Here is a 25,552-nt window from a genome sequence, read left to right as displayed (position 1 = left end):
TTGAACTATTGAAGAGCATCGACCAAACCGACAGACAGCTCGCATATCGCTGCAGAGCAAAATCAATGATGCCGAAAGTGGGGAAGGCGATGAGGATCATCTCTGCAGTGTCTCTATTTTTCTTTCTTTTGCTGCTCTGGTTCGGTGGCAGCCTACGGTGAGGCGTGCGTGTTTGCTCCAGGTACCGTTGTACAACCAACGGCGAAGGCTCCGCGCGAACGCCACCAACCAAGCGCCCCTTACCCCTTGAAAAAAGCGAGCGCTGTCAAATGTTGCCCGAAGACAGCGGTGGCGGCGGCCTCTTAGTCGTGGGCGCTCGCCACATGGACAACACGAGGAAACAGACGCGTCCCCTCGCATTCTCAGCTCGCACGATGTTTATCATTTGCGCCTTGCTTTGGACTTCAGCTGGCAGGGCCAAGTCGATGATGTAGTTCTCGCCTTGGTCCTGCCATGCCAGGTACACATACACGAGCCTAGCCTAGCTCCCGCGCAGTTAAGCTTACTGTACGGGCTAGTCGAGTAGTCAGGTTGCACCCCAGAACCCCGTACGACCAACCATCCGAGAGCCGTAGCGTACCAAAGCGGTATGCCTAATGCAGGAACGCGCGCCAGGGGACAAGCACCAGGCAAGGATCCGGTTTGTGCGAGTCGGTGGTGGTCGAGTCTTGATGGGGCTTTTCTGGTCACAGCAGGTTGTGCCGTTTTACTTCTGCTGCTCGTGATGATGCCGGAGTCCAGCGCCACTGTTGCGATGGTGGACTGATGGAGCGCGCTGCAGCGGTTGTGGTGGGTGCATGGTTTGGAGGTTGTCGGTCGTGGGACGTCGCGGACATGATGTCAAGGTCATGCGTATCGTAGATTTGGCCGAATAGGCCTCCGCGCTAAGATAGGATTCACAGATTTTGCCTGTCTGGTCGAGCCGAGCGAAAGGAGACGAGAGATCGAGACGCGCGCAAGTCGAATGGTTTGACATGAGCTAGAGGTGATGACAAGTGGGGCCATGATGGATTGTGGTTAGCGCTGGCGTGTGGTTAAAGTTTTTTTTGTTCACGTTGCGAAGGTGACAGATTGGGATGACGATCAATGGCACGCGAGAATGAGGAGCGTGCTGCTGATCTGGGGACGATCGAGTCATGGCCACTGAGCTGGACTGTGAGAGATGCAGAGGCATGTATCTGGTTGTGTGATGGGCTTGGCGGCGCGTTTGGGAGCGCAGCAACGGACGGCTACAGGAATTTCTAGTGTCGCCTGGGAAGATTTCTTTTGATGCCATCTCCCCGCTTCTTCTGCAGGGTGGAAACAAATTGATGAGCTCGTGCGTTGGTCGAAGGGCTTGTTGGGTTGACCTGCCGACGGAGCGACAAGAATTGGTTTTGCGCGGAAGGCCGGACAGGTGGATCGGCAAAGGCTGGAGTCGTCTTGGTGGACACCTCAGAGGTGTCGAGCATCTGGATGCCGGGGCAGATGTCGATGCAGGTGGAGAGGAGAAATGGGGAGAGAGTTTACCTGAGACACAGGCTGGGATAGGGCGCCTGTGAGCTGACCAGTGGGTGGATGCAACGGCTGAAACCGCGAGAAAAAAAGGGCACGGCGCCGAGAATAGCTGGGATGAGGGCGGCCGTATCGGTGTGAAGTAGTGCGAGGCGCGCCGATGAACGGAAGAGCATCACCATGTCGCTGAGGTGGACAAGTCCAGACGGGGCGAGTAGCAACAATATAGACGGACGTGGTGTTCTTTGGCCCCTGCGGTGTTGGCAGGAGATGAGCGGGAGATGGTCCAAGACCGAGGTAGAGGAAAGAGCCGCCCCGGGTACGCCCAAGCATTACCCATGTTGGTACAAGCACCACCAAGCTGCGCAATGAGGCGCCTCTACCGACTATAGGCGGGTGCAACAGAGCAGGACTTTGGAGCGTTGGTGGTGCCGGCTGTCAAGTTTCGGCCTGGGGGTTGATGCTATGCGCAGGCTGGTGAATTTGAATTGCGGTGGATCATGAGACGCAGTAATCCGTAGTGTAGTGGTAAGAAGAGTAATCCATTGTCGACAGGAAGATGATTGCCATCCATCACTGCTTCTTCTACATGTTCGTTGCTTCCTCCGCCGTCCCAAAGTGGAAATTGACGGGCTGCCCCCTTGCGTGACCGTGCCCCCCGTCCCTCGAAATTGCTCTCCTCCACCAGCCGAGACCTCCCCGACTCAGGCCAGTCCCTGACCAATCATCCTCGTTTGCTCGACAACCATTGACGCTGCCCTCCAGCTCTCTCTTGCTCCATCTCTCTCTCTCTACACGCCCTTCTTCTCAACACCTCGCCCTCTCGTCCGCAATTCGTCGTCGTTCGCTACTTTGACGCCTCGGTCGCTCCAACTCGCCTCCCTCGGCTTCGCCGTCCCTCGCGCCGCCCCGAGCTAACCACCGCACATCCATTCATTACGCATTCCCAAAGGACGACCGCTTTTCTCTCCCCAATTTTTTGACTGCGCCACTGCCCACGCCAAAACGCCCACCACCACCGTCTGATCTCCCCCGAGTCCGCCTCCTTCACCTCCAATCGTCGCCCCAGCTCCCCGACTCGACCACACAACTCATCTGCATGGCCTCTGCAGTGCAACGTCACGCTCTCTCCAGATAAACACCAACCACAACACGTATGTCCCTTACGCTCCTAGAATCCGATCCACCCGTTGCTCTGCCAGAGCCCGCCCGCTGATCGACGTCGACATTACAGCTCACGCTTCTTGCGGAGCCCGTTCGTTCCTGTCTGTCACTCGTTCATAATCCGACACTGTACGTATCTTCTCCTGCTGCGCCATGAGCACGCCTCGAGGGCCAATGCCGCTCTCCTTCGCGGCCACGACCTCGCAGGACTCGCCCGGCTCGACGCGCAGCGACCCCGCCGCCACCGACGGATCTCGAGTGACTAACCTCTACAAGGCGACCATGAGTCGATTCTTGACGCGCAAAAAGACCCAGGAAACGCTGGACAGCGGCAATGGGCTCCTCACCTCCAAAAAGGCCAAGAAGAACAAAAAGGCCGTCGAGGAGCCCAGGCCAGACGTCAGCATGGAGCTGTCCCTCCCGCCGGCCGACAACTTCCGAACGAGTCTGATTATGCCGAACCTGTCGAAGCGCTTCTCTATGCTGAGAGAGCAAGACAACCCCGAATCCCTCATGGGCAAAGCTTCCGATGATAGCGTCTTGCATCCGAAGCGCTCATCACGTCTGTTCGACTATGGGTATACGCCTCAGGGGAACTTGGGTGACATTGCTGAGGTTTCATCTATCCACGGCTCAGGCCGCCCGACTTTCTACGGTAGGCACGATTCCGCCGATGGCTACGGCTCCGATGACGGCGTGTCCATGAAGAGCGGGAGCATAATGTCGAGACCGCGCCCGGGAGAGAGCAACGTCATGTTTGGCGGTCGATCGCGAGTCTATCTTGGCAACCGTACCGTCTTCGACGACGACGTCACACTGTCTCCATGGCAAAAGATGAAGGCCGCGGAAAAAATGGCTGCGCAAGACAGCCCTGTTGATGAGGATCAAGACATGTCGGAGGACAAGATAAATTCATATTCGAGCTCCTTGCGCCGGCGAGGAACGAATTCTTCGACCACTTCGGGAGGAGGCACACGCGTTTCGACTGCGGCAACGTCCATTGCATCTCAAGGCGCGAGCGCCATTCCAGTCAGCTCTCCTGGGCTTGAGCGACAAGGAACCAAGAGCAAGCGTCTCTACGAGGTGGGCTTGGATCGCAGCATGCTGGAGCAGCAGAATTCGGCCATGCGCCGCTTGAACTCCCGTGCAGGCGGCAGGCCTGGCCCATTGAGTCAAGCAAAAAGTGCTTCAAATCTCAATGAACGCTACAGCCACCGATTCAGGCCATCGAGTCCATCTCCGACCGCCATTGCGCACAACAGGACCATTGTCCACAGCATCGTGGACAGCGACTCCAACACTTCGAGTCCAGTTGCCGGTACGCCAACTAGTCCTTTCATGCCAGTCACGCCGTCGGATGAAAACAGCCCACTTTCTCGCGCTATTGACCCTAATGACCGCGGCAAGGCCACGGCCATGGGTGCCTTTAACAAGCCGTTGCAGAAGTTCGACGAGAGGGAGTACTTGGAACGTCAAAGGTACATCAATCAAGAGAGGGCCGCCGAAGTTCAGAGACAAGCTCTGCAGGCGACTGGCCCTAAACCAACATCGCCGGAAGCACCACCTCAAAGATCGAAGACCCCAACGGCGCAAACTCAGAACGCGAGGGCACGCCTCAACGCCTTGCAAGATGAGCTTGCGGACTTTGAGATGGTTGATCAATCACCCCCTTCTGCGCCACCACGCTCATTCCAAGAAAAGCGCGAAAAGTTCGAGGCTGTGTCGAGTCGTCCAAGCACGAGCAATGGCTCCGCTGCTGGTAGTCGTCCTGGTACTAGTAGCGGACCTACCAGTCGTCCTGGGACGAGCAACGGACCTGCCAGCCGTCCCAGCACGAGTCACGCCAGTCGCCCAGGCACCAGCAATGGTCCACCTCCACCTCTTCAGCCCATGATGGGTAATGATCCCGTCAGCCGCCCCGGGACGAGCAGCAGCCGGGCCCCAACAAGCCGTCGTCCTTCGGATAACCGTCCTACAACCAGCTCGAGCAACACCTTCCCTAGCCCCATCCAAACCAAGAATCTCCCGCCGACCCCTGTTCAACAAGCACCGGAGGAAGATGATGATAAGCCAACCCCCTTCTCCGTGTTTCAGAGGGCCGCCATCAAAATGCGTGAAGCTGGTGCTGCTGAGAGCGAAGATGAGCAGTCCATGAATGGACGGCCTATGTCACCGATAGAGTCAGGAGCCAGCGACAGTGAACAGTTTTCCAGCCCCGAGCAACCGCCTCGTCCTGCAGCGCAATCGCCCTCGCAAAAGTATTCTCCCGGGAAATACACTCCAGAGAAGTACCTTCCGCAAAAACAGACTCCGCCGAGGAACATTGTCACTGTTCCCGGCGTTGGCGTCCTCTCCCCTCCGCTCACATCGCCACACCTGGAAGAACACCCTGCCGTGCGAGGTTTTGGTCAAAACCTGACGTCTCCGAAGCCCGAACCTCAGGAGACCAACAGCTGGACTTCGCCGGTGGATTCAGAGGGCAAATCTTCTATTTCCACGATCGTCAAGTCAGACGCCACTGATGTGGATTCGCCTACACTGGGCCCTGCTGGCGGGCTGAGTGGAATGATTCGGCAGCATCTTCGCTCCCAGAGCGACCAGTCTTCGTTGTATGGCCCTGAGCCCGAAGTCAAAACGGAAAGGGTTAGGACGAACATGCCCTCCGATACTCCCGCAACATCGAGCTACAGCCACTCGAACCCCTGGGACCTGGAAGATATCGACCGCTATGGTGATGTGGACAGCCTGAGTTCCGTCAGCCCAGTCGACACTGCAAACAAGGCCATGAGGGGCGGTGCCAAGGTTGAAGCTCTCCGCGTCCGAGGAGGGTCCGAGTCTGAGTCGGAGACGCGCAGCAAGCATCAGCGCAACGTCAGCCATGCGACACAAGCTGAGCGCGCGGCCTTTGAGAAGGAGCTTGCGGAACGTCAAAAGGCCATCCAAGAGACGCTCCGGAACAAGGTCGAGGCTGAGAGTCGTTCTAGCAGCCCTACCCCGAGCGTTGGAGGTGCATTCAAGGCTTTGGGCATGTTGCGCCCCAAAACAAGCCGCGACTCTCTTGCAACGCGGCCGGGTCCGTCCAAAACGACGGCCCTGCTTGGCCTCGCAAGTCCTAGCAGCGCTTCTCTTGCCCGTACGAGCGAAGACACGTGGAACCGACCCTTTGGTAGACCTCCCAGGCCTATTGGTTCGCCGGATGACAGTTATCGCCGCGACTTCGAGGACCGTTTGACCCGTGGAGCTACCAAGAGCAGGTCCTCGTCCATCACCAGCGGCCCCAGGAGCCGCTCTGGATCACTCGTCTCGGGCCGCGCACAGAGCCGTCCTCGCCGTCCCGATGAGGCTGACCTGCCCCCTGTCCCTGATCAGATTTCTACAGCAACCTTGCCCATTCGCGACCCCCGTCCAAGCTCACCCGCTATTGGTGAGCGTTCACCTGCACGAATCCTTGCCCCCAAGGGTAGTACGGCATCGTTGCAGGCGCCGCTGCTTCCACCGGGACCGGCCCGCAGTCCAGGGGCTGCACAAGGTCACCGTTCCGCTATGCCGATGGGCATGAACACACGTGCTCCGATGGGTTTTGTGGGCACGGGACGCTCACCAGGCGGTACTCCATTGGCACCAAGTCCTCTTCCATACAAGTCCCAGTCAGTGTTTGGCCAGCAGCCAAACCATTCCGCGCCTCAAGTCAACACCATTCCTCCCGAGTTGTCAGACTTTGCTCCGGATCGTGCGCCCCCGCCAGTCCCGATGCAGTCATCAAACCGCAGCAAGACGGACCTTCCACGCAAGAAGTCGATTCAAAAGTCCATCATTTCGGAGCCAATGTTCCTTTCGTCGACCTCGGTTGTCGACACCATCGAGCTCCCGGCCGGCGCCAGCCTGCGCAACGGCATGATGGGCCCACCTCCTCTGCCGCCTGTCAACCCCAAGCGTCGCCGCTTCGGCTTCGGCCGTAGCAATTCGCACGCCAGCACGTCGACAGGATCGGAGGGCCGGCCGAGCACAGATGACGATGACTCGAGAGATTCGCGCAAGTCAAAGGCCAAGCTCTTGCGCGGGGGCAGTAATGCGGCTCTTCGGTCCGCATACCGTGTCGATGAGGCTGAGGAACATGAGCAGACGGTGCCGGTGGGTCTCAACATCAGCGGACCTGTGAGGGTGAATGATTCTACGGCCTTCTGAGGAGTCAACAGATGCTTCCTCAGTATGCTCAGGGAATGACCTAATACTATGTCGAAATGACTTCAAATCTTCCCCCGCGAGCCCTTTTATCACGTTCGACTTCTAGTTCGTTTCTCCAGTAGCACCAAGTTATACCCTGCGTTTTCATCCTCTTCTTCCTCTTTACCTAGGGTGTTTTCATACCTGTACTTTTGTATAATGTTGCACAGCGCTGGAGTGCTCTTATTTCCCTTTTCTCTTCTCCACTTTTTACCTTCTTACTCTACCTTTCCCCTAACCTGCAACGCTTTTCAACCTTCCTACTTGTTTCCCCGCCAGAACCCCTAGTTGCTTCGGGACGTGTAGCGTTTTGCATTCAGGGTGGCTTCCTTTGATACTGACTTTTTTGCACGGCGTTGCGCAGGGCGCATGCTTTATCCGCCCTTTCTTCTACTTTCTGTGACAGGGTCTTACTTCCTTCTTCCTTCTTCCTATTTCTGAAGCGCTTCATGGGTCGGAGTGCGGTTGATGGGACTGAGTGGATGCATCATCGTGACGGCTGCATTTCCATTTTTGCTTCTTTACACGCCTTTTTTACGTTGTTGGTTTGAGGAAGAGAGAAGAGAGAACAAGAGGACGGAGCTGGAAGACGGATGAGATGATGTGGTGGACTGGTCTAGTGACCATCCAGATGATGGTTCATGGGATGGGATCGGTGTGGGTATTCGATGGATTGGTTGACACTGTATACGGCCTCTTCCTTTGGCTCCTCTTGAGGCTTGCATGATTGTACAGTACGTAGGCAGTAGCTGGTACGCGGTAGCTTGTACTGTCTTCAGTGTATGGAATCGAACGACATGCCCACTACGCTTTCGTCCCTCTCTCTCGGCGTGATTCAAGCCTAGCAAAGAACCTGACATTGACAACAGCCACCGTCAACCGATTCATGATCCACATTGTTGATTGATAGTCAGCAATCGTCTTCACCTTGACTTGGCTTGCCGCGCGTCAACTGTAGCAACAACTCCTTCTCCGTCTCTCATTCACCTTCCTGTCCTGTTGCTAAAGCCCTCGGAAAATTGCCTCTCTTCCCTGCATCTAAGCACGTATGTACAGCCATCTATCTGCAGTTCTCCGACGCTCACTTCGGGCCCCCGAACACACTCACTCAGCTTACATGCCTACCTTGCGATCATATCACGCCGTCCGAGTGTACATCAAGAACATGGTATTCGTTGCTTCTTCATTTCAATGCCCTGTTAACAACGACTTTTGTATCAAGCGTGTGGCCTCGAGCTCTGTCACTGCAATTGAAACTAGGAATGTGATGTGGAGCCGTGATCTAGAGCGCTGATTGAAGCTTTTTTGGGGCATGTTTTTTGGAATAAATATTGGACCAGTCTATAAAAGGTATGTATGGTACAGACACATATACATCACTTCACGCTAGTATTTCTGCAGTTTTGTCTTTCTTCAGCATTGGTAAGGAGGCCAGAGAGGAAAAGCCATTTTCCAAATCAAATGTCAAAATTTAGGGCAGCAGCACGTATAGCAGCGGCAGCAGCAGCAGCAGCAAAACCGGTGGACGGGTTTTAAATCGCCAGGGGTTTTGCATATGGTGAACTGATTGCTCGCCTGTTTTTCGCCCCCACGCATATACACGTATACTCTTTAACTGGAGCAATTCGCTCCTGCTGCGGCCCCCATCGCCCCACCACCCCTCTGCCCCTACGTGCCGGGCCAGCTGGGTATTCCTCTTCTCCGTCCTCGAATCGCTTGATGGCTTGCCACCCAGGTGAATTGACCAATTCTTGCTGGGGTATATAGTCGGTCGAAGCAAACAAGCAGGGCAACAAGGTAGGGCACACGAAGCCATTGCTCGCGCATAGGTGCCAGTTTTGGACGTGGCATGTGTCTACATGTTGACAGGGCGGCGCGAAGAAGTCGACGAGGTGGACTTGTCTCCGCGAGTGTAAGCTGACGGATGGGGCTGTAGGGCTGGGTTTGGCTGACGGGCTGACGGCGATGTGGTGGTGGATCCATCCTTCCTTTGGATTATTGCGACATTGATAGACGTCGATGATCAGAGGGCAGAAGCAGCAGGAGGAGAAGAGGGTATATAGATGGCTGCTGTTGCGCGAAGGGCAGATGGATTGCTGGAAACATCATCACCATCGCCATCTCCCCCGCTTGTCTACCTTACCTTTACTGATTGGCAATCTGATATCACACTTGCTTCATTTTCTCGGTTCGCTCACCAGCTTTCGCGAGTCGAACGAATTGGGTAAGTAGCTGTACCCTGGACGAACAGGCGGAGTATTTCCGAATTCCGCCCCTCCCCGCCTGCCCGCCACAAGAACACACCACAGCCCGGCAGGCAGCTACCCCGCCGCCGGCCACAATCATCCACCACCACTTTTGCTGTTGATTGCATTGCCGCGGTACGGGTAGGAAGGCGATTGCTTGATTTGATAGCGACTCCCTGCCCCGCCTCACTATTCCTTCTGCATGCTTTTTTTTTTTTTTTCTCTTCTTCTGATTTATACTGCCGTCCACGAGCATAATTCACGGCCTACTTTTTCGTGGCTTGCGCGTACTGAACTGACTCTTTTGCACAAGTTCCTAAAAGGGTGGTGATAGCGCGCGCGCACAAGATTGAAGCCACTCAGCTTTCGTGCTTCGCCCCGCTCCACCCCACTTACTTTATAGCACCTGCTATCGACATCACGGTCCAAATATCCAAAGGCACCTACTTGCATCTCCAACCCCGAAACAATGGCACCGACCGACTGGCAGACCATCGCGGCCAACAAACGCGCCGCCATCGCCTCGCAGATCCCGGCGTCATGGAAGCTGTCCGACTCCTTCCTCGGCTCGGTCAATGCCTCTGCTACCACACCGACGCAGCTCATTGCCACGAACGCCGTTCGCGCGAGCGGCGTGCTGAGCGAGCAGGAATGGGCGTTGACGGAGGAAGGCACGGCGACTGAATTGGTGCAGAAGATGAGCAAGGGCGAGGTCAAGGCCGAGGGGGTCGTGACGGCGTTTTGTAAGAGAGCGTGCGTGGCGGGGCAGCTGGTGAGTGTTTTTGATTTCTGCTGTTCAAGGGGCCGAAGGAGGGAAGGGAACGAGAAGAAAAAGGGAGGCAGCAAATATACATGTCTCTGGAGTGAAGAGCGATATCAACTGATATGGGGGGCATGTGATTGTTCACAGCGACAGCACAACTGACCCCGTCCCCTCGCAGACAAACTGCCTTACCGAAACGCTCTACGATTTCGCGCTCGAGCGCGCCCGCTTCCTGGACGACTTTCTGGAGCGCGAGAAGAAGCCGTTCGGGCCACTACACGGGCTTCCCGTCAGCCTCAAGGACAGCTTCTTCATCAAGGGCGTCGACACCTCTATTGGATATGTGTCGTTCCTGGAACATGGTCCGGCGAAGCGCAACGCGCCACTGGTCGACATTCTCCTGAATCTAGGCGCCGTCATCTACGTCAAGACGAACATCCCACAGACGCTAATGGTGAGATACTCTCGTCTGCATCTCGAGGACTGGCTGACTGACGCAACTTCAGACCGGTGACTCGGACAACAACATCTTCGGCCGCACGCTCAACCCACACAAGACGTTTCTGACTGCTGGCGGATCATCTGGCGGCGAAGGTGCGCTCGTCGCCCTGCGTGGCTCTCCCCTGGGAATCGGAACCGACATTGCGGGATCGATCAGAATCCCATCACTCGCGAATGGCACCTATGGCTTCAAGCCAACGACGGACCGCATCCCATACGGTGGCCAGGCACACCCAGGACTACCCGGTTTGCCAAACGGCATCATCCCATCGGCGGGTCCCCTGGCCAACAGCCTCGCCGATTTGCGCCTCTTGATGAAGGCCGTCATCGACGCTGAGCCCTGGACCTATGACGGCTCGGCATCCACTGTGCCCTGGCTTGGTGGATTGCGTGGTGATTCAGAGGCCGAGCTGGCCAAACGCCCCTTGACGATTGGCCTGTTGCCAGAGGACCCGGCTGCGCCGCTGCATCCACCTGTCAAGCGTGCGCTCCGCGACGCGGCGGCAGCGTTGGAGAGCGCTGGGCACAAGATTGTCCCGCTTTCGTTTGTCCAGGAGGAGGGCGCGTTTTACGCCAACCGCATGGCGTTCAAGTACTTTACACAGCTCGACCCGCTCAACACCCCCGGCGAGAATATTCGCAAGAGCGGCGAGCCGGTCATCCCAAGTGTCGCGGCGGTGCTCGAACTCGCGCAAGGCGAGGCCACCATTTTGACAATGGACCAGCTGGCGGCGTTGAATGTGGCCAAAGCCAAGTATTTTGAAGCGTGGCGGACTTTGTGGGTGCAGAATGGATTGGACGTCGTGCTGGCGCCGGCTGCGCAGCATACGGCGGTCAAGCACGACCAGTTTCTCCTGCCGCCGTACACGGCGATATGGAACTTCTTGAACGTAAGTTTGTCGCGAGAGTAACCACAACATCTCGGTGCTGACTTCTGAATCCTAGTATCCGGCGGCCATATTGCCAGTCGGGAAGGCGTCAAAGGAACTCGATCCCGAGCCGATGATTCTCGGTGACCGTCGGAGGGGCCCTGATTGTAAGACCAAGGTTCTTTTGGAGGACATGACGAGCGGCTGACAGTAGCAGACAACCCAGAAGACGTCGACGGTGCGCCTACCGTCATCCAGTTGGCTGCGCCGACTTTCCACGACGAGAAGCTGCTGGCGATGGCCGGCATAATCGACGAGGCGCTGAAGAAGACCAAAGCGTCTCGCTTGTAGCCTGATGAGACGGAAGCTCCGAGAAGGCAATCAAAATTGATGGGATAGGGTGATGTTGACTCGCAAATACGTTCACCGTACCATCATGAGACGCGCAAGCCATGGCCAAGTAGACCTTCATGAAGCTGATAGAATATTCTTTTGTCCAATATGTGCAGGATTCTAGCACGTCGAGACCATGCCAGGTCCTTGAGGATGACTTGTGCCCAAGTTCAGCAGACTCAAAGCCACTCACATCATTTTCTCGGTAGTTCAGTCAAGTCGTTATCATCTCACACGTGGAGTTGCACGTGGATGCCGACGCTTGCGGAAGGTCAATCTCGCAACGACATCAGTATTTTCGGCAGCAACGAACGTCGAACGTCGCGACCTGATTGTGCCACAGGGACTTGGCCGAACAGAGACAAGTGATCAGTCACTTGGTTCAGGAGTCGTCAGCCCCGAGGCGTTTCCGGAGAAACCAAGATTCACCAGCGAGCCAGGTGCCAGTCCCGCCGCAACCGAATAATGGCGTTACCGTCTCGTGCCTGGACGGATGCTGACGTCAGGATTTCAATCCGGGAATGCAGGAACTCTCAGCGATTGCTGTCACCAGTTGTCGGCCGACGACGGACGAGCGATGCCCCGTCGTCCCTGAGGATGCGACTGGCTTGAGATTTCGAGGGGTTGGCCGAGGTGCATTTGCAAAGCAAGCGAAGGTGCTCGCGATGGGTTGCTTCTTGGCACGCCTGCTCCTGGTTGACAGGCTGACTCGCCATACCCGCCAGAGATAAGCGTGCTTGACTGGGCGAGGGAAGGAATTGGCATTTTTTTTTTTTTTTTGTGGGATCCCGTTGCATCTGTCTGTCGACTCGACAAAATTTGGCTTGTCGACCGCGGTGCCGTCGTCTGTCGGTTCGGCAATCGCCAGGCGAAATGAGCAGTCTCGCAGTAGTGCGCAGACCTAGCTCCCTGGACAGGCGGGACGACGCGAACCATCAACCATCGACGCGAACTCGGCGCGGCGCGGCACGGTACCTAGCGCGGGAGGGGAGTTGGCATGCTCCACTTTGGCCGCTGAAGGTGGTGGGCATCATGGTGTGAGGTGTTGAGGTCGCTGCCGCCGGCTGGTGCAAAGATTTCAAGACGGTGAGGTAGGTTTGGCGGTGAGGCCTTGGAGGACGAGGAGATCTTGGACTGAAGGAGTCGGAGGCGGTGTTGGCAACTTCTTGATCATTGGCGCGCATTGGATTGGACTGTCATTTCTCAAGCGTAATTCTTCTCAATGTTCAACTGGCTGTCCCAGTCTAGGCCGGATGTCGGCAAGTGGCACACGTCGTCGCCGCCTCGGGCCTCCCGCCCTCTGGCAGCCGTTCGCGGCGGTCGTGATGGAGGTCGGCATCTTCGCGGCGCTGCCGCGGCTCAGACTGCTGAAACGGTTCAACTTGGCGTTTCATCGACTGCGGTATGGTGGCTAGCTTCGGGAATAGCTACATGAATGGTCTCTCCAAGTGGGATGCTTGGCGCATCATGTCCGCTGCCTGCCAAGTCGACCTGCCGTCCAAGGTTGCTGGGCGGAATGGCCGTCAGCTGACGTCACGCCTTGTCTTCCTCCTACACCATCAAATTCCTAGACCTCGTCTTGCAGCAGCCGCCGTGCGAAGGATTGAGCCAAAAGGACTTGTACGTTGTCGCTAGGCGTCTTTTGTTCATGCGCTGGTCTTGGAACCCCACATTCTCTTGTAAAATTAGATGCAGTGCCGCGTCGTACTTTGTCCTGCAAAGACGTGGGTCAATAAAATATGTGCCTTCTAGGGATAGGGGCGTCTTGTCTGCATCGGGATAGGTTTGGCCTTGAAATGAGCAATTGCATCCCCCAAACAGTCTCGCGCAACGCAAAAAGTACCAAGAGCATGGTCAAGCCAATGGAGACTGCTGATTTGTAGCGGGTCCCCAACGACCTTTGCAATTGGACCAAAGCAGGAAGCCGTCCAACAACGAGTCAAGGACCGTTGCAGCGTCCAACTGGTTTGCTACCCCGCGAATTGGGAATGTGGATTCCTCGACGGCGTCCAACGAGATGGGTATGGGCGTTGTTGGGTATTCGGTCCGTTGGCAGCGTCCCAGATTAACCAGACCTTGCGACTGCGGAAGCTCAAGGAGTTGTCCTTGAGACGGACGAGTGCATCGCTACGAATCCGGACCTTTCCAAATATATGAAGGTTTGCCCCAGTTTCGGGCGTCTTATGCAGGGCAAGGGATAGCCGCGCAGCTCTGCACCTTTGCTCGAGGATGGCGGCCATGACTTGAGGAGGCATGACGAGAAAGCTGTTGTCAGCGACAAAGACTTGTGATTGGTGACGTTGAGCCCGACAAAGTTCCGCTCCAACACGAATAATTGACATGGTCGTATTGTCGCTGAAATGTTGCACAAAGCGGGAGGGAGCGGCGCCAAGACTTGGGGATATCTGTGCTCAGTCAGTGGAGATGACGGAAGATCACTGGAAAAGGGGCCTGAAAAGGATGGCCTCGTGGTACCCATTACACAGGAGTACAGAGTACGGAAAGGCAGAATCAACCTCCAACCACGACCATGGGAGTACGCGCTGCCAAGTGTCTGTCTTTTTCGTCTCACAAAAGGATAAAAGAAAGCTCTGGACCTGCTTGGCCAATCGACTTGTCCTCAACAAAGGAAGCGCGGCAAATGCATGGCCGGATTGGCAATCTTGGGTGCAGCCTTGCCAAGTGCATGATTCTGGAAGGCGACTTGGAACATCCAACCTCCTTGACAACCACGTGCAGGGCAGGATGACGACTGTAAGAATGTGCCAAGGCTGAACAAGAACAAGTGAGGCTGAACGAGTGCTCCATGGGGGCTGATGTCGAAATCATGCTCGACGGGATGTACAAGGCGCGTGCGAATTACCCCGACTCCGCCTCTGTTATTTCGGTCTTGAGTCTGGGGAAAAGCAAAGTCGTCAGGGCGTTGGCAGGGAAGGGAGACTTGGTGAAGAAGGGTTTCAAGGGGTGGGGGAGAGAAAGGGAGGCAAAGGAGAGGCCGAGAGAGGAAGTTGTGAGGCGTAGAGTGATGTCAATTGTTGCACTGGTGACTTGCAATTGAGCCCCCCCAGACTCTGCATGGTGGGGTTCATGGTGTAGGCATGCGGGACGTGAGAGGCTGGCTGTGGTGGGCACGGGGTGCAGCGGCCCTGAGCAGCGCAAGCGACGCAGAGCGAACCACAAGCGTTGGCTCTCGGGAACCGCACCTGGATCAGAGCTGAGGCCAGCCCACGGCGCTTGCAATGGAGTGAGGCTTTAACGGCGGCGGCGAGGGGATGGTGGTATAGTGGGTGGTATGGTCGGAGGGAGTACAGTCCATACGGTGTTGATGATGGTGATGGTGCTGAGGTTGGGCAGAAAGAAAACTGGAGTTGACCGTTGTTCGCCGATGCGTCCTGACGTATTCTTAGGCTCTGAGGATGAGGAGAATTCTCGCAACAGGAAGGCGGCCGTGGGGTGGCAGATGAGTTGGTCATTGCCATGACGAGCACGGCGGTGGAGTTGTTATTATGACACGGTATCGGCTATTCGGCCGAGCTGTGGCGCCCCTAACTACATTACCACAGGGTAACCTCAACTGGATCCGGAATAATCTCTCAAGCGCCATCTCGCTCTGCTATCTATGCCCCAGCCTGCCACTACTCCCTTCTCTTGTTCCTCAACTACTACTAAACACTCCATCCTCCTCCCACCGCGCCTCCCTTTCCTCAACCGCTCCTCTGCTCCCATGGTTCTCTAACGCCGCGTCCCCAACAGCCAGCCGTCAGCGCCCAAAAGCCGTCCAACGCCCGCTCCTCTAAACCAGGACACATTTCCGCGGATCCCGGCATTGCACTGCACGCGCACAGCAAACGCGACGAGGCGCCTCTTCACTCTCCACTCCATCTTTATCCCAAATCCGACATGTCGGTCGCAGCCTTTCCTTCCGGCCTGGACGACGTCTCCGGCTGGCAAAACGCCAAGAACTGCGACGCCTGCGGAGCTTCGCGACTCCCTGGCGACCAATCACTCGAATGTGCGTTTTTCAAAAATATTGGCGTCTGCTTAAACAGCGTCGCGTTGATCGGACACCGAGCTAAGAGTTAGGCCCAAACTGTACGCGCGCCAACTTCTACACCGAACGCGCCAAGCCGCCCTCACCGCCCCCATCGGTAGCTGACTCGGCTTGTTCAATGTGCTCCAAGCACCAAGCCCAGTGCGACGGTGACAAACCGCGCTGTACGCCAACCACTGCGAAGCCCGTCATTCCCTCTTACGCCGCTGACCAAACTCCAGGCGCTCATTGCTGCGATTACGACGCTGATCACTCTGACGTCCGCAAAGGCGACAGGGATGACCAGCACGCACAGCTGCCACCGACCTTGGAGGAACACCGCGACTTCATCCAGGGCGTGCGCCGCATTTTCAATCTTTTGGTGTCCATGCGCTACATCCGGGAATCTGAAATCGTCTGGCCGCCTCACGACAAGCTTCAGTCCGTCCTGGCGCCGCTGGGCTTCGACAGCCGCGTGATTCAAATCCTGTGCCACATTCCTTTTTTGAAAAGCACCGTGGTTCAGAGATCCAGCCCGGAGCTCGATCACGGCACCTACGGCATCAACTACCTCGATTCTGGCGAGGCCGAAGACATGCTTGAAGTGTCACGGCCGGCCGAGATTCTTCTTTTCAAGTCGTGTTCCGATTTTGGAAACTTCTATGTCTACAACGTCGAAACCCAAAACATGAAACTCGCAACACCATTCCAACTGTACAGCAAAGAACAAGGCCGCCAGCAATTCGACAATCTTTGCCCCCGTCCTGCCGCCAAAGTGCTCGGCGACCTCGCCGACAGCTTCACCAACCTGACCCTGGTGCCCATGCGAGGACTCAATGGCTTCCAACTCTCCTCCTCTCTGCCTGGATCCGACACGGAAATTAAACGGATATACGCTCGAAACGGATGGCCAAAGAAATTCAATGGAGAACAGTTTGAAAAAGACCTCGCCGCCTGGTTGGAAAGAGAAAGCCAAAAGGGTACAGAGTCGATTGCGCGCATGACACGTGTTTCGGCCGTTGAGGCGCAAACCGGCGCTCCAAACACAAAAAGCATGCGCAGTACCAGGTCACTCCGCGAACGCCTCCACATGATCCGCCGCAAGTCCACTTATGCCTGAGGGAAATCATCGCGATGATTGTCTCTCCGCCACAGTGCCTCGCTTCCAGAACGTGACCATGGAGTGGCTTCCAGTCGCGGATTCGACATCACCCTCGGCGATCCTGCTCCGGTTGATGATGCGACTCGGGTGCCAGATGGCGAAGAGCAGCATGACAAGGAACATGAGCGTGGCATCAAAAATGTAGATCCACATCTCCTTGCTCATCAGTTCTCCGTCGGATCCCTGGATGTATTCGATGACCCTGAATGCGTTACGGGCGATGATCAGGAAGCTGGCGGCGTAAAGGACCAGCATGTACTGTTGAAGCAACGACCAAACCGCTTCGGCCTTCTGCGTAGGCGCTCGAATGATGCGCAAGTGGAAGACGAAGGCCGCAATCACAAAGAGGCCAAAGAAGACGAGTTGGATGATCAGGCCCGTGATGATGACGCGCTCGCCCAACTTGGCGTCGTCGTCATTTTTGGCATTGGATATCATTCCACCACCTGGGGCAATCAGCTCTGGACTTCATCACGGCAAAGAAATTTGCTCACCAGCTGCCTGGACAAAGAAGGAAATGATGTCACCGGCTACAAAGATTTTTGTGAGCCAGTTCACTCGGATCATGGAAAGCGCCTTGGCGTCCACAACGCGGATGATGCGGCCAAGGACCATGTATATCGATGCTGCGAACAGAATGGGGGCCAGCAAGATCATCAGGCTCTGCATGACGTACGGCCAAGTGGCCCAGTTTGGTGTCTGTCGCGACGATATGAAGCGGCCTGCATAACCAATAATCTCGACTAGTCTCGAGTCAGCGAGGAACTCGACCTCTTAATGTATAATACAAACTTACAAATGCCGCCAATGAGGAATGGAAGAAAGTACCACGTCCTATGTTTCCAGATGAACCACGCGTGCGCCAGTGATCCATTGCTGAAGAGAAAGATGAAAACTGCCGCAAGTGCGGTGGACGGCTTGTAGTGGTAGAGGATGAATTCTTTTGCCATTGTAATCCGTTGATGGAGGTGCTGTTGTGGAGTGTTGAATGTCGTTCGTGTTCTGAGGGGCTGGACTTTTCGACGCCGATGCTGAAGAGGTAATGGTTCGCAATGCCTTCGACAAGAGGCACCCTGTAGCAACTTATAAACTTCTTGTTGACCTCATATTTTAGGATTAGGCAGAAGCGTTCCCGCGAAACCTTGACCGCACGTATCATGGCGGCTGCTCTCCAAGGATGTCGAGGTGTTGAGCGCAAGTCTTGATACGCCCTCCCCCGTTCCGCCCGCAGCTCGCTCAGCCAACTCCCAGGCTCGGATTCCCGAGCAGCGCCTCACGCTACCCGGTAAAAAAGCAGTGTGAATGAAATTTGCACGGCTCCACGCGCTCCGCTCAGACAACAGGCGTGCAAAAACATCGGACCTAACTGCGCCTTGGGTGGACGGCAAAATGGCGTGGATTGATGCTGGCCATTGAAATTTCGGTGCCTAGAAAATGGGAAATACTTTCAACGGTGGCTTTCAGGGTCCGATACGAATAATCGAAGCTATCCGAGCTGGGCAGACTTGACAAATCATTGGTCGTGGTATGTTGGTAAACACGTCGTGTCCAGACCGTTATCGCTTTCTCTATGCTCGTTTCTGACCACCATCGTCAAACAGTGCGTACATGGCTTGTGGCAGCGCTTTAAACGGTGTTTGAAAATATTGGAACTCTGCAGAGTTACTTGCAAACTTCTCGGATTGCCAATGCTCGACATCTCACACCTCCACATCCCCGCATAGAACACTCGGGTTCCCGCTCTCGGTTTCGGAAGACACCCTCGGATTCGGGTAGCACCACCTACGTCTCTAGCCTCTTGTCTTCTCTCAGGCTGGGCACTTTGGCAAGGCAGCATCTTTAATCGCAGGTGTCGCGCCGCACGGGCGCTATAATCCTACGGATGTGTGCAACATCCGTTGCGCTTTCGATTCGGCCTCCTGCGACTCCATGCCACCACTCCCTCCACTTTTGGTCTCGGCTTCGTTCTCGTTTGCCATAGCAAGGCCACACCGCACGTACGCGCGCGGCCATGCGCACATCTTTGGCCGTTAAGGGAACCAGTGCTACATCACAGCCTGCAAAGATGACGATTTCAGGGTCACCGCCGATGTGTGAGGGAGGGGCGAGCGCTCGGTATAAAGATGTAGGGCTCAGGGGGCAAAAGAATCGAACCGCATTGCATTTTTGCATTGATTTGAGGAATTGTCGCATTACAAAGACCTTTTTTCCACCGTCTCGACATGACAGAGGCGATTTTCTCTCAACTGGGGCTTAGTCCCTCCGCGCTCCTTCTATCAGCTGCTGCGGCCATTTTCAGCATTACATACCTCTTCTCGCAATGGAGGGACACTTCCGGGCTGAGCAAGATTCCAAGCTTGGACGAGCGTTTCAAACTTGGCTTCCAGCGCAAGGCACGGTACCTCAAGCACGGCAAGGAGCTTCTTCGCGAAGGATATCGCAGATTTCCAGACGGCATGTTTCGGCTTACAACACAGTTTGGCCCTACTGTTGTTGTTTCCAGGGATGTCATGGACGAGGTAATTAAGAAGCCGGATGACATGATTAGTTTCATGGAGCCTGTCAAACACGTTTGTTGACCGACGCCCCCGAACAACTGGGCTCCAGTGACTGACACTTGAGCAGGATATGCAAGTCGAATACACTGGCATTACGGATGATCATCTGGTGGCCGAGACCATTCGAAATGACCTCACGCCGAATCTGGGTATGTCCAACATCAGGCCTCAGATCGTTTGTCAAAACACCTATTGACGATCTAGGCCGCATAATGCCCACGCTTTCCAAGGAAATCCAAAATGCTCTCCTCGAAGAGTTCCCAAAATCCACTGAATGGACGTCTCTCAACATCAACAAGATTCTGCTGCGCGTTGTGGCCATCGCCTCCGGATCCACCTTTGTCGGTACCGAACTCTGTCGCACTGAAGAATGGATCCACCTGTCGACGCAATACACGATGGACGTCTTCATCGCAGCCGAGAAGCTCAAGATCGTCCCTTCGCTTCTCCGGCCGTTGTCTATCAAGTTGGGCTGGGCTCCAGAGCTCCAGCGTATTGTAGAGCATCGCGAAAAGGCCAAGCAGTACTTGGTTCCCATTATCCAGAAGCGCAGGCAGATGATGGCTGCCGATGACGGCTCGTGGGAGAAGCCTGACGACTGTCTGCAATGGATGTTGGAGAAGGCGCATCAGCATGGCTACAGTGACGAAGACATTGCCGTGTCGCAGTTGAGTCTGAGCATGGTAGCCATTCACAGCACGAGCATCACGGCGACACAGGCGTGAGTTCCTCACTATTCCTCTTGCCATCTTTCAACTAACAAAGCCGCTCCAATAGCCTCTTCGATCTCGCTGCAAACCCATCATGTCTAGAACCCCTCCGCAACGAACTCAACACCGCGCTCAGCATGTCCCCGGACAGCCCTCCCACGTTCACCAAATCGACCCTCTCCTCGTGCTCCTTCCTCGACGCCCTCATCAAAGAATCGCAGCGCCTCTCGCCCGTCCTCCTCGTCATCGGCAAGCGCGTCGCGCTCGCCCCTATCCCGCTCTCAAACGGTATCACGCTGCCCACCGGCACGCACATTGCCTGTCCCAGCGAAGCCGTCGGCACCGACCCAACCATGTACGCGGACCCGCTTGAGTTCCGGCCTGAGCGCTTCCTCAAGGACTCGTCATCTTCCTCCACCGCTATCAGCGGCAGCACGCGCAACGCCCTTACCGCCTCGACAAAGAATAGCCTGCACTTTGGCTTTGGCCGCCATAGCTGCCCTGGTCGCTTCTTCGCGGCTATGGAGATTAAGCTCGTCTTTGCGTTTCTCGTCCAGGGATGGGATGTCGCGCTGGGCGAGGGAGGACAGACGGGCAAGGAGCTCCGCCCGGCAAGTCGCGAGAGGGGCGATAGCATTACCCCGGATCCGAGCGCCATGGTTTGGATCAGGCGCAGAGCGGACGCGTAAGGAGACTCTGGTGGCTATCGAGGGCGGGCTTTTTTTTTCACGGCATGATTTCAAGTTTGGGGAAATTTCGTCCGTCTTCCCGTCATGTCTGTTTGCATTTTTTTCCTCTTTTGGCATCTCTTCGTTTTTCCAATTCCTCAGTCGTTTCCAGAAACATGTTGGCTTAGAGTTGGACACGGAAGTGGGCTGTATATAGTGCATGCATCTTGTCCATACGAGCGGAACGGGCATTAGCATTCAGCATCGGCATCAGCATCAGCATCCTACCCCTTTTCGTAGCGGGTGAAGATAGAAGGTCAAATACATTAGATGGCATCGCATCCCCAAGTGCGCATCTTCATTGTTATGCTCGCACTCCGAGTTCTGTGCTGGCCATGCGTCAAAACATGGTCGGTCCAACAACCCGGGGCCAACCTGCAAGCCGGCAAGCCCTCCCTGTCCACAACCAACAAAATTTACCAATCCCAATCAAGACCCAAAAAAACAACTCAGTGCTGTCCAAACTCAATCCTTCCGCACTACCTACCGTGCCTACTTCCGCATCATGCCTCTTGCAGCCGTGCGTTGTTGGTCCCCCAGCGCACCAACCACTAGTTGCTCTTTCCTCCTCCACCAACCCACAAAACAGCAAAAAAAGAAAGCGCAAAACGTACAACAGGCGGGATTCGCTGCTGGTCACCCACGCAACTACTAATCGCCCGCAACGTAGCTTGTCTATGGAAGAGCGGACGGGGTTCCGAATTCTCTACGTGCTATGGTCGTACGTGAAAGCTTGTGTGGGGACTTAAGCATAAGTACAAATGACAAGGGCGAGAGGGTGAGAAATCCGGCAGAAGCTGATAAAGGCAGTTGAGAATTTGGAATGTCCAGATGCGGTGAGGAGTGCGAGGGGATAGCCGCTGGTTGTACGTTAAAGCTTGTTTGTAGACTTGAGCATAAGTACAGATGACAAAGGCGAGAGGGCGAGAATCCGGCAGAAGCTGATAAAGGCAGTTCAGGATTTGGAATGTCCAAATGGGGTGAGGAGTGCGGGGGGGATAGTGCGGGTGGAGAGGGGTAGTAGAAGTGGTGAAATGGGCCGAGTGAATGGAGCGAAATCGAGCCAAAATGGAAGTTGTCCGAAAGGGGAAAAAGTCAGCAACGGCAGTATGAGGGCTGAGATGAGAACCGCTAATCTCTACTTGCATGGCGGGTCTGTCGAGACGGCGGATGTGCCAAGAGGGTGGACATGTTGAGCAGTCTCCTTGTCACTATCACAAAATATGCTCAACTCGTCTCTCTTCTGCAACACCGGCATCACCGCTAATACTCCACCCTCTCTCTCTCTGACCTCTCACGACACTCCCGCTCCCCTCTCACTATACGGTCCAGCGGAGATGAAGCTGCATAATCGTGCTTCAACCTTCAGTCATTAGAGACTGGCGACGCGAACGCCGAATCCGCCTACAACGAAACGGTGCCCCATCTGGTCACATCTCACAATTCGTCGTCGCCCCCTCCACTGTCCGAAATCTAAATATCACACGATTCTCTTGCTTATGCTGGTCCTCGACGTTCCATATCACCACCAAATGAGGAGAGAGGATCAAAGAGTCGTTGAAACTGGAGTTTGTGGGGAAGATTAAATTCCACGACGGCCTACATTTCCTCGACTCCACTTGGAATCACTACGTCTTGAGACTCGACCGCTTCCGCATGGTCACGACCTCTCATCACTCCCTCCGCCGTCCGATATCCAACGCGCGTGCCGCACCCGTCAAATTGCATGACAGGCAGCTAGACCAGTCTAGTTCCAGCCGTCATCACCGCTGCTCAGGCTGTCATCCGCGATGAAGTAGCTATCGTGCAGAAGTTCTCAGAAGCAGCTTCCAAGCTCCTCTACTACAAGTTCAACGGCATCTGAAGCCAATCCACAAGCCTGTCGTAGCTTCTCGACACCAACACTTGCTACCAAGTCAAGGGAGAAGACGCAGGGATACTTGAGTCTGAAGATGTGACGCGGATATAGAGTGATGAATCACAGACGGCGTACTTTTTTCTTCGGGAGACTTTTCCCAAATATTACGCGGCATGTAGGCATAGATGTTGAAAGTAGGGTGCATTAGAGCCGGACAAGGGATTCTATAGTTGCATCATTACAAGATAGTTGTACAAGTGTCGCACATTTTCCCTGCAGTGTTTTGCTCCTCCGACTCTTTTCCTCGCCCCGGCCATCTCTTGTCATCTCCACCTTCGGGTCAAGGCTTGGAGATGGCTGGCCGCTTTCCTTTCGATCTGGAGCGGACGCGTCACCAGCCCGGAGCAGTCAGTACGGATGCCAGGCAGTATTCTCGACCCGTCTCGATTCTTCTTGACTCCGCGCTTCCTCTCCAACGACCATCGAGTCTGGTTGTGGAATCGCTCTGAATCGTAGCGAACGGTTTGGGTGAACTCCCGAAAGCTCGTCGGCATGTAGAGCGCTTGAGCACCCGCGAGGTCCTGGGCTCAACGGCCATCGGACAGCCTTGTAGAGACCGGCCAGAGTGGACGGATGTCATGTTTCGGAAAGAAAGTGTAGGCCTCACGACCACGGAGAGGAAGTCCCCGGCGCCGCGGAACCACCGGTGCTGCGTTCAGCGCGTTATTCAACTGCGCGTCTGGCGAGTGCTAGTCGCCACAGAGGCAAGCAAAACATCGGGCCCTTACCTTGGCACCCAGCCAATCTCCTCGACTGGCCATCGTAACCATTGCCGGTAGACCGACTCTACCAGCGCGTAGATCCTGGTGATGAGATGCGTGCCCCAGCCCTTGACCCACCAGAGATGGTCGAGCCGGTGCAGTAAGACGGCATAGTGTGCGAAGATGACCAGCGACATGGACGTGTGTTGTGTGAGGCGGGTCAAGTATTCGTTGGACACCTGGCACGACCAGCTAAAGATGGGCCGCATGCGGCAGTCCGTCGGGCTCAGGTTGTGCACGATGTGGTAGCTCTTGCTAAGCTCATTCAGAGCGTCAATGTAGACATCACGGTCGGTAGGACTGTGACTCATCTCGCGCTCGATGAATTTCCGTAGGTCGGCTAGATGATCTTCCTCGGGAGGTTTGGGCGAGTTGGAGTTGGCCAGATCCGGGTCGAAACCATCGCGGTTGACACGGTGCAGCATGGCGCCAATGCTGCCAGACAGAATCCAGTCACGGGAAGACTCTATGATACTGGTGATGCCGCGCATCAGAAAGAGCCAGTCGGCCACGCCTTCATTGCCGACGAAAAGGAAGTCGTCCGTTTTTCGAGGCATTGCGAGGGACAGCATGGCAGTAAGAGCGGAGAAGACGTAGAGCGGCGAGCAGTTTTCTCGGGTGACGTGAGGGAGAATGGCTGTAGGACCGCGGAGACCAATTTTGTGATGGGAGATGGCCCTCTGCACATAGAAATCGGCACAGTCGGGCTTCCAGTAACCCATGTGGAGGGCTGAAATGGCGAGGATGGCGCGCATCACAAAATCGTATTTGAAGGCAAGGCGCGGTACCTCGACGCGCCACAAAGTCCGGAGCTCAGGATTTGCTGTAATCGTGTGAGATGTCGAGGTCGAAAAATTGTGGAGCAGCTCCAGGTCGACCATGTTGAGTCTCAGGTGTTCTTCATCTTCGAGAAGGGTAACTTCGCCATTGACCTGCGGACTACTCGTGGCGCTCGTCTCCGGCAGAGTTGCTGGAAAGTGAAGATGGGCGCTCGTTGGCGGCAATGAGGGCAAGCTTTGCGGACTCCTTGACGAGGACGCAGCCTTGCGCGCCATTATCTCTGGATAATCGCATTGTATTGCGTGTTTGATGCAGTTCCGGCACTGAGGCTTCGTCTCGTCGCACTGAGGTCGACGTGGTCAGCGACGTCATCACGTGAAGTTTTCATCGAACGCGTCGAGGAAGTTTTCAAATGATGGAAATCCGGGCACAGCCAGTCGACGAAGCAGGGCCATGTTGTAGTGTCACAGCGCGTGGCGTGTGGAGCAAGGAACAAAGCTCGACAGGGGCTCTTCGAAAGGATTGAAGGTGGACGGTGATGCGATGGAGGTTGGGCGACGTCGGTGGTGTTTGTTGGGCATTGGCCTACTGACCTTTATCTTTCGTCTTTTGCAGTGACCACAGCCATTCCTACTCTTGCGATGGGGCTTGCGTGAGGCAGAGGGCAGCATATCGGTTTCGGGTGGGTTCATGGTAAATCGCACGCGTCGATGGGAATGGGGGTTCGGGAAGGCTATACGAACGCGAGGGGATGTTCCGAGCCGTTGAATTTATGGCCGCCGACCAGCACACCAGGCAGCACATTTCCTCGTCCATGTCCTCCTCCACCAAGTCGGGCGGCCGCGACCCCGACTCCGGCACAGACTCCCCAAGCCTCCAGTCCGCCGTCTCACCTCCATCAATCATCCCGTCCCAACTACTGCATTCCCGGATCGCCGTGCCCTGCTCCTTGACGCACAATCCGCCGCACCCGCGCGCCTTCCGCCACACAAACAACCGACCATCGTCTTGAAGAACCGCTGGATTGTCCTCTTGCTACTGTATCGTCAAATCCCCGCAGTTTTGACTTCTGATTACGGGCTGAGCATGGAACGAGACTACTGTTCAAATCACGTGTTCCTATCGGCGGCATCTGCCATCCTTTGCCTACTGTGGGGGAGCCGTTGAGCTAGAGACTACCGACCAGGTCTCGGGAAGCTCAAGGCATCATCTGCAGATCTCTGGACGATAACGGCACTTATCAATTACTCG

General features: G+C 55.6%; 6 protein-coding genes across 6 annotated transcripts; 3 read left to right on the top strand and 3 right to left on the bottom strand.

Annotated features, from left to right (window-relative positions):
• The first annotated feature begins 2,504 nt into the window (after window positions 1-2,504).
• BKA78DRAFT_17936 (uncharacterized protein) lies at window positions 2,505-7,123 on the top strand. Its single transcript, XM_066883391.1, has 2 exons — window positions 2,505-2,787; window positions 2,935-7,123. Exon 2 carries the CDS (start codon window positions 2,941-2,943, stop codon window positions 6,841-6,843), a length of 3,903 nt encoding a protein of 1,300 aa, XP_066749711.1. The 5' UTR covers window positions 2,505-2,787; window positions 2,935-2,940; the 3' UTR covers window positions 6,844-7,123.
• Window positions 7,124-9,597: 2,474 nt separating this feature from the next.
• BKA78DRAFT_349007 (fatty-acid amide hydrolase) lies at window positions 9,598-11,612 on the top strand (the record flags this gene model as incomplete). Its single annotated transcript, XM_066890734.1, has 5 exons — window positions 9,598-9,900; window positions 10,070-10,345; window positions 10,398-11,282; window positions 11,338-11,428; window positions 11,479-11,612. The coding sequence occupies 5 exons, from the start codon at window positions 9,598-9,600 to the stop codon at window positions 11,610-11,612; spliced, it is 1,689 nt and encodes a 562-aa protein (XP_066749710.1).
• A 2,690-nt stretch (window positions 11,613-14,302) lies between these two features.
• BKA78DRAFT_303289 (uncharacterized protein) lies at window positions 14,303-15,169 on the bottom strand. The gene has a single exon (XM_066887525.1). The coding sequence runs from the start codon at window positions 15,131-15,133 to the stop codon at window positions 14,612-14,614; it is 522 nt and encodes a 173-aa protein (XP_066749709.1). The 5' UTR covers window positions 15,134-15,169; the 3' UTR covers window positions 14,303-14,611.
• A 1,641-nt stretch (window positions 15,170-16,810) lies between these two features.
• BKA78DRAFT_349005 (RTA1 like protein-domain-containing protein) lies at window positions 16,811-17,796 on the bottom strand (the record flags this gene model as incomplete). The annotated part of the gene is made up of 3 exons (XM_066890733.1): window positions 16,811-17,292; window positions 17,341-17,589; window positions 17,643-17,796. The coding sequence occupies 3 exons, from the start codon at window positions 17,794-17,796 to the stop codon at window positions 16,811-16,813; spliced, it is 885 nt and encodes a 294-aa protein (XP_066749708.1).
• A 1,272-nt stretch (window positions 17,797-19,068) lies between these two features.
• On the top strand, window positions 19,069-20,803 carry BKA78DRAFT_291635 (cytochrome P450; the record flags this gene model as incomplete). Its single annotated transcript, XM_066885934.1, has 4 exons — window positions 19,069-19,416; window positions 19,472-19,553; window positions 19,609-20,125; window positions 20,182-20,803. The coding sequence occupies 4 exons, from the start codon at window positions 19,069-19,071 to the stop codon at window positions 20,801-20,803; spliced, it is 1,569 nt and encodes a 522-aa protein (XP_066749707.1).
• Window positions 20,804-22,886: 2,083 nt separating this feature from the next.
• On the bottom strand, window positions 22,887-25,030 carry BKA78DRAFT_303276 (uncharacterized protein). The gene is made up of 3 exons (XM_066887524.1): window positions 24,895-25,030; window positions 23,489-24,645; window positions 22,887-23,409 (listed from the first exon to the last, which is right to left on the bottom strand). The coding sequence occupies exons 1-3, from the start codon at window positions 24,991-24,993 to the stop codon at window positions 23,364-23,366; spliced, it is 1,302 nt and encodes a 433-aa protein (XP_066749706.1). The 5' UTR covers window positions 24,994-25,030; the 3' UTR covers window positions 22,887-23,363.
• Window positions 25,031-25,552: the final 522 nt, after the last annotated feature.

The sequence above is a fragment of the Phyllosticta capitalensis genome, assembly GCF_038381095.1.
Source record: "Phyllosticta capitalensis strain CBS 128856 chromosome Unknown BKA78scaffold_1, whole genome shotgun sequence".
In the NCBI taxonomy this organism is placed as follows: Eukaryota; Fungi; Ascomycota; class Dothideomycetes; order Botryosphaeriales; family Phyllostictaceae; genus Phyllosticta; species Phyllosticta capitalensis.
This window is presented reverse-complemented; position numbering and strand designations above follow the sequence as displayed.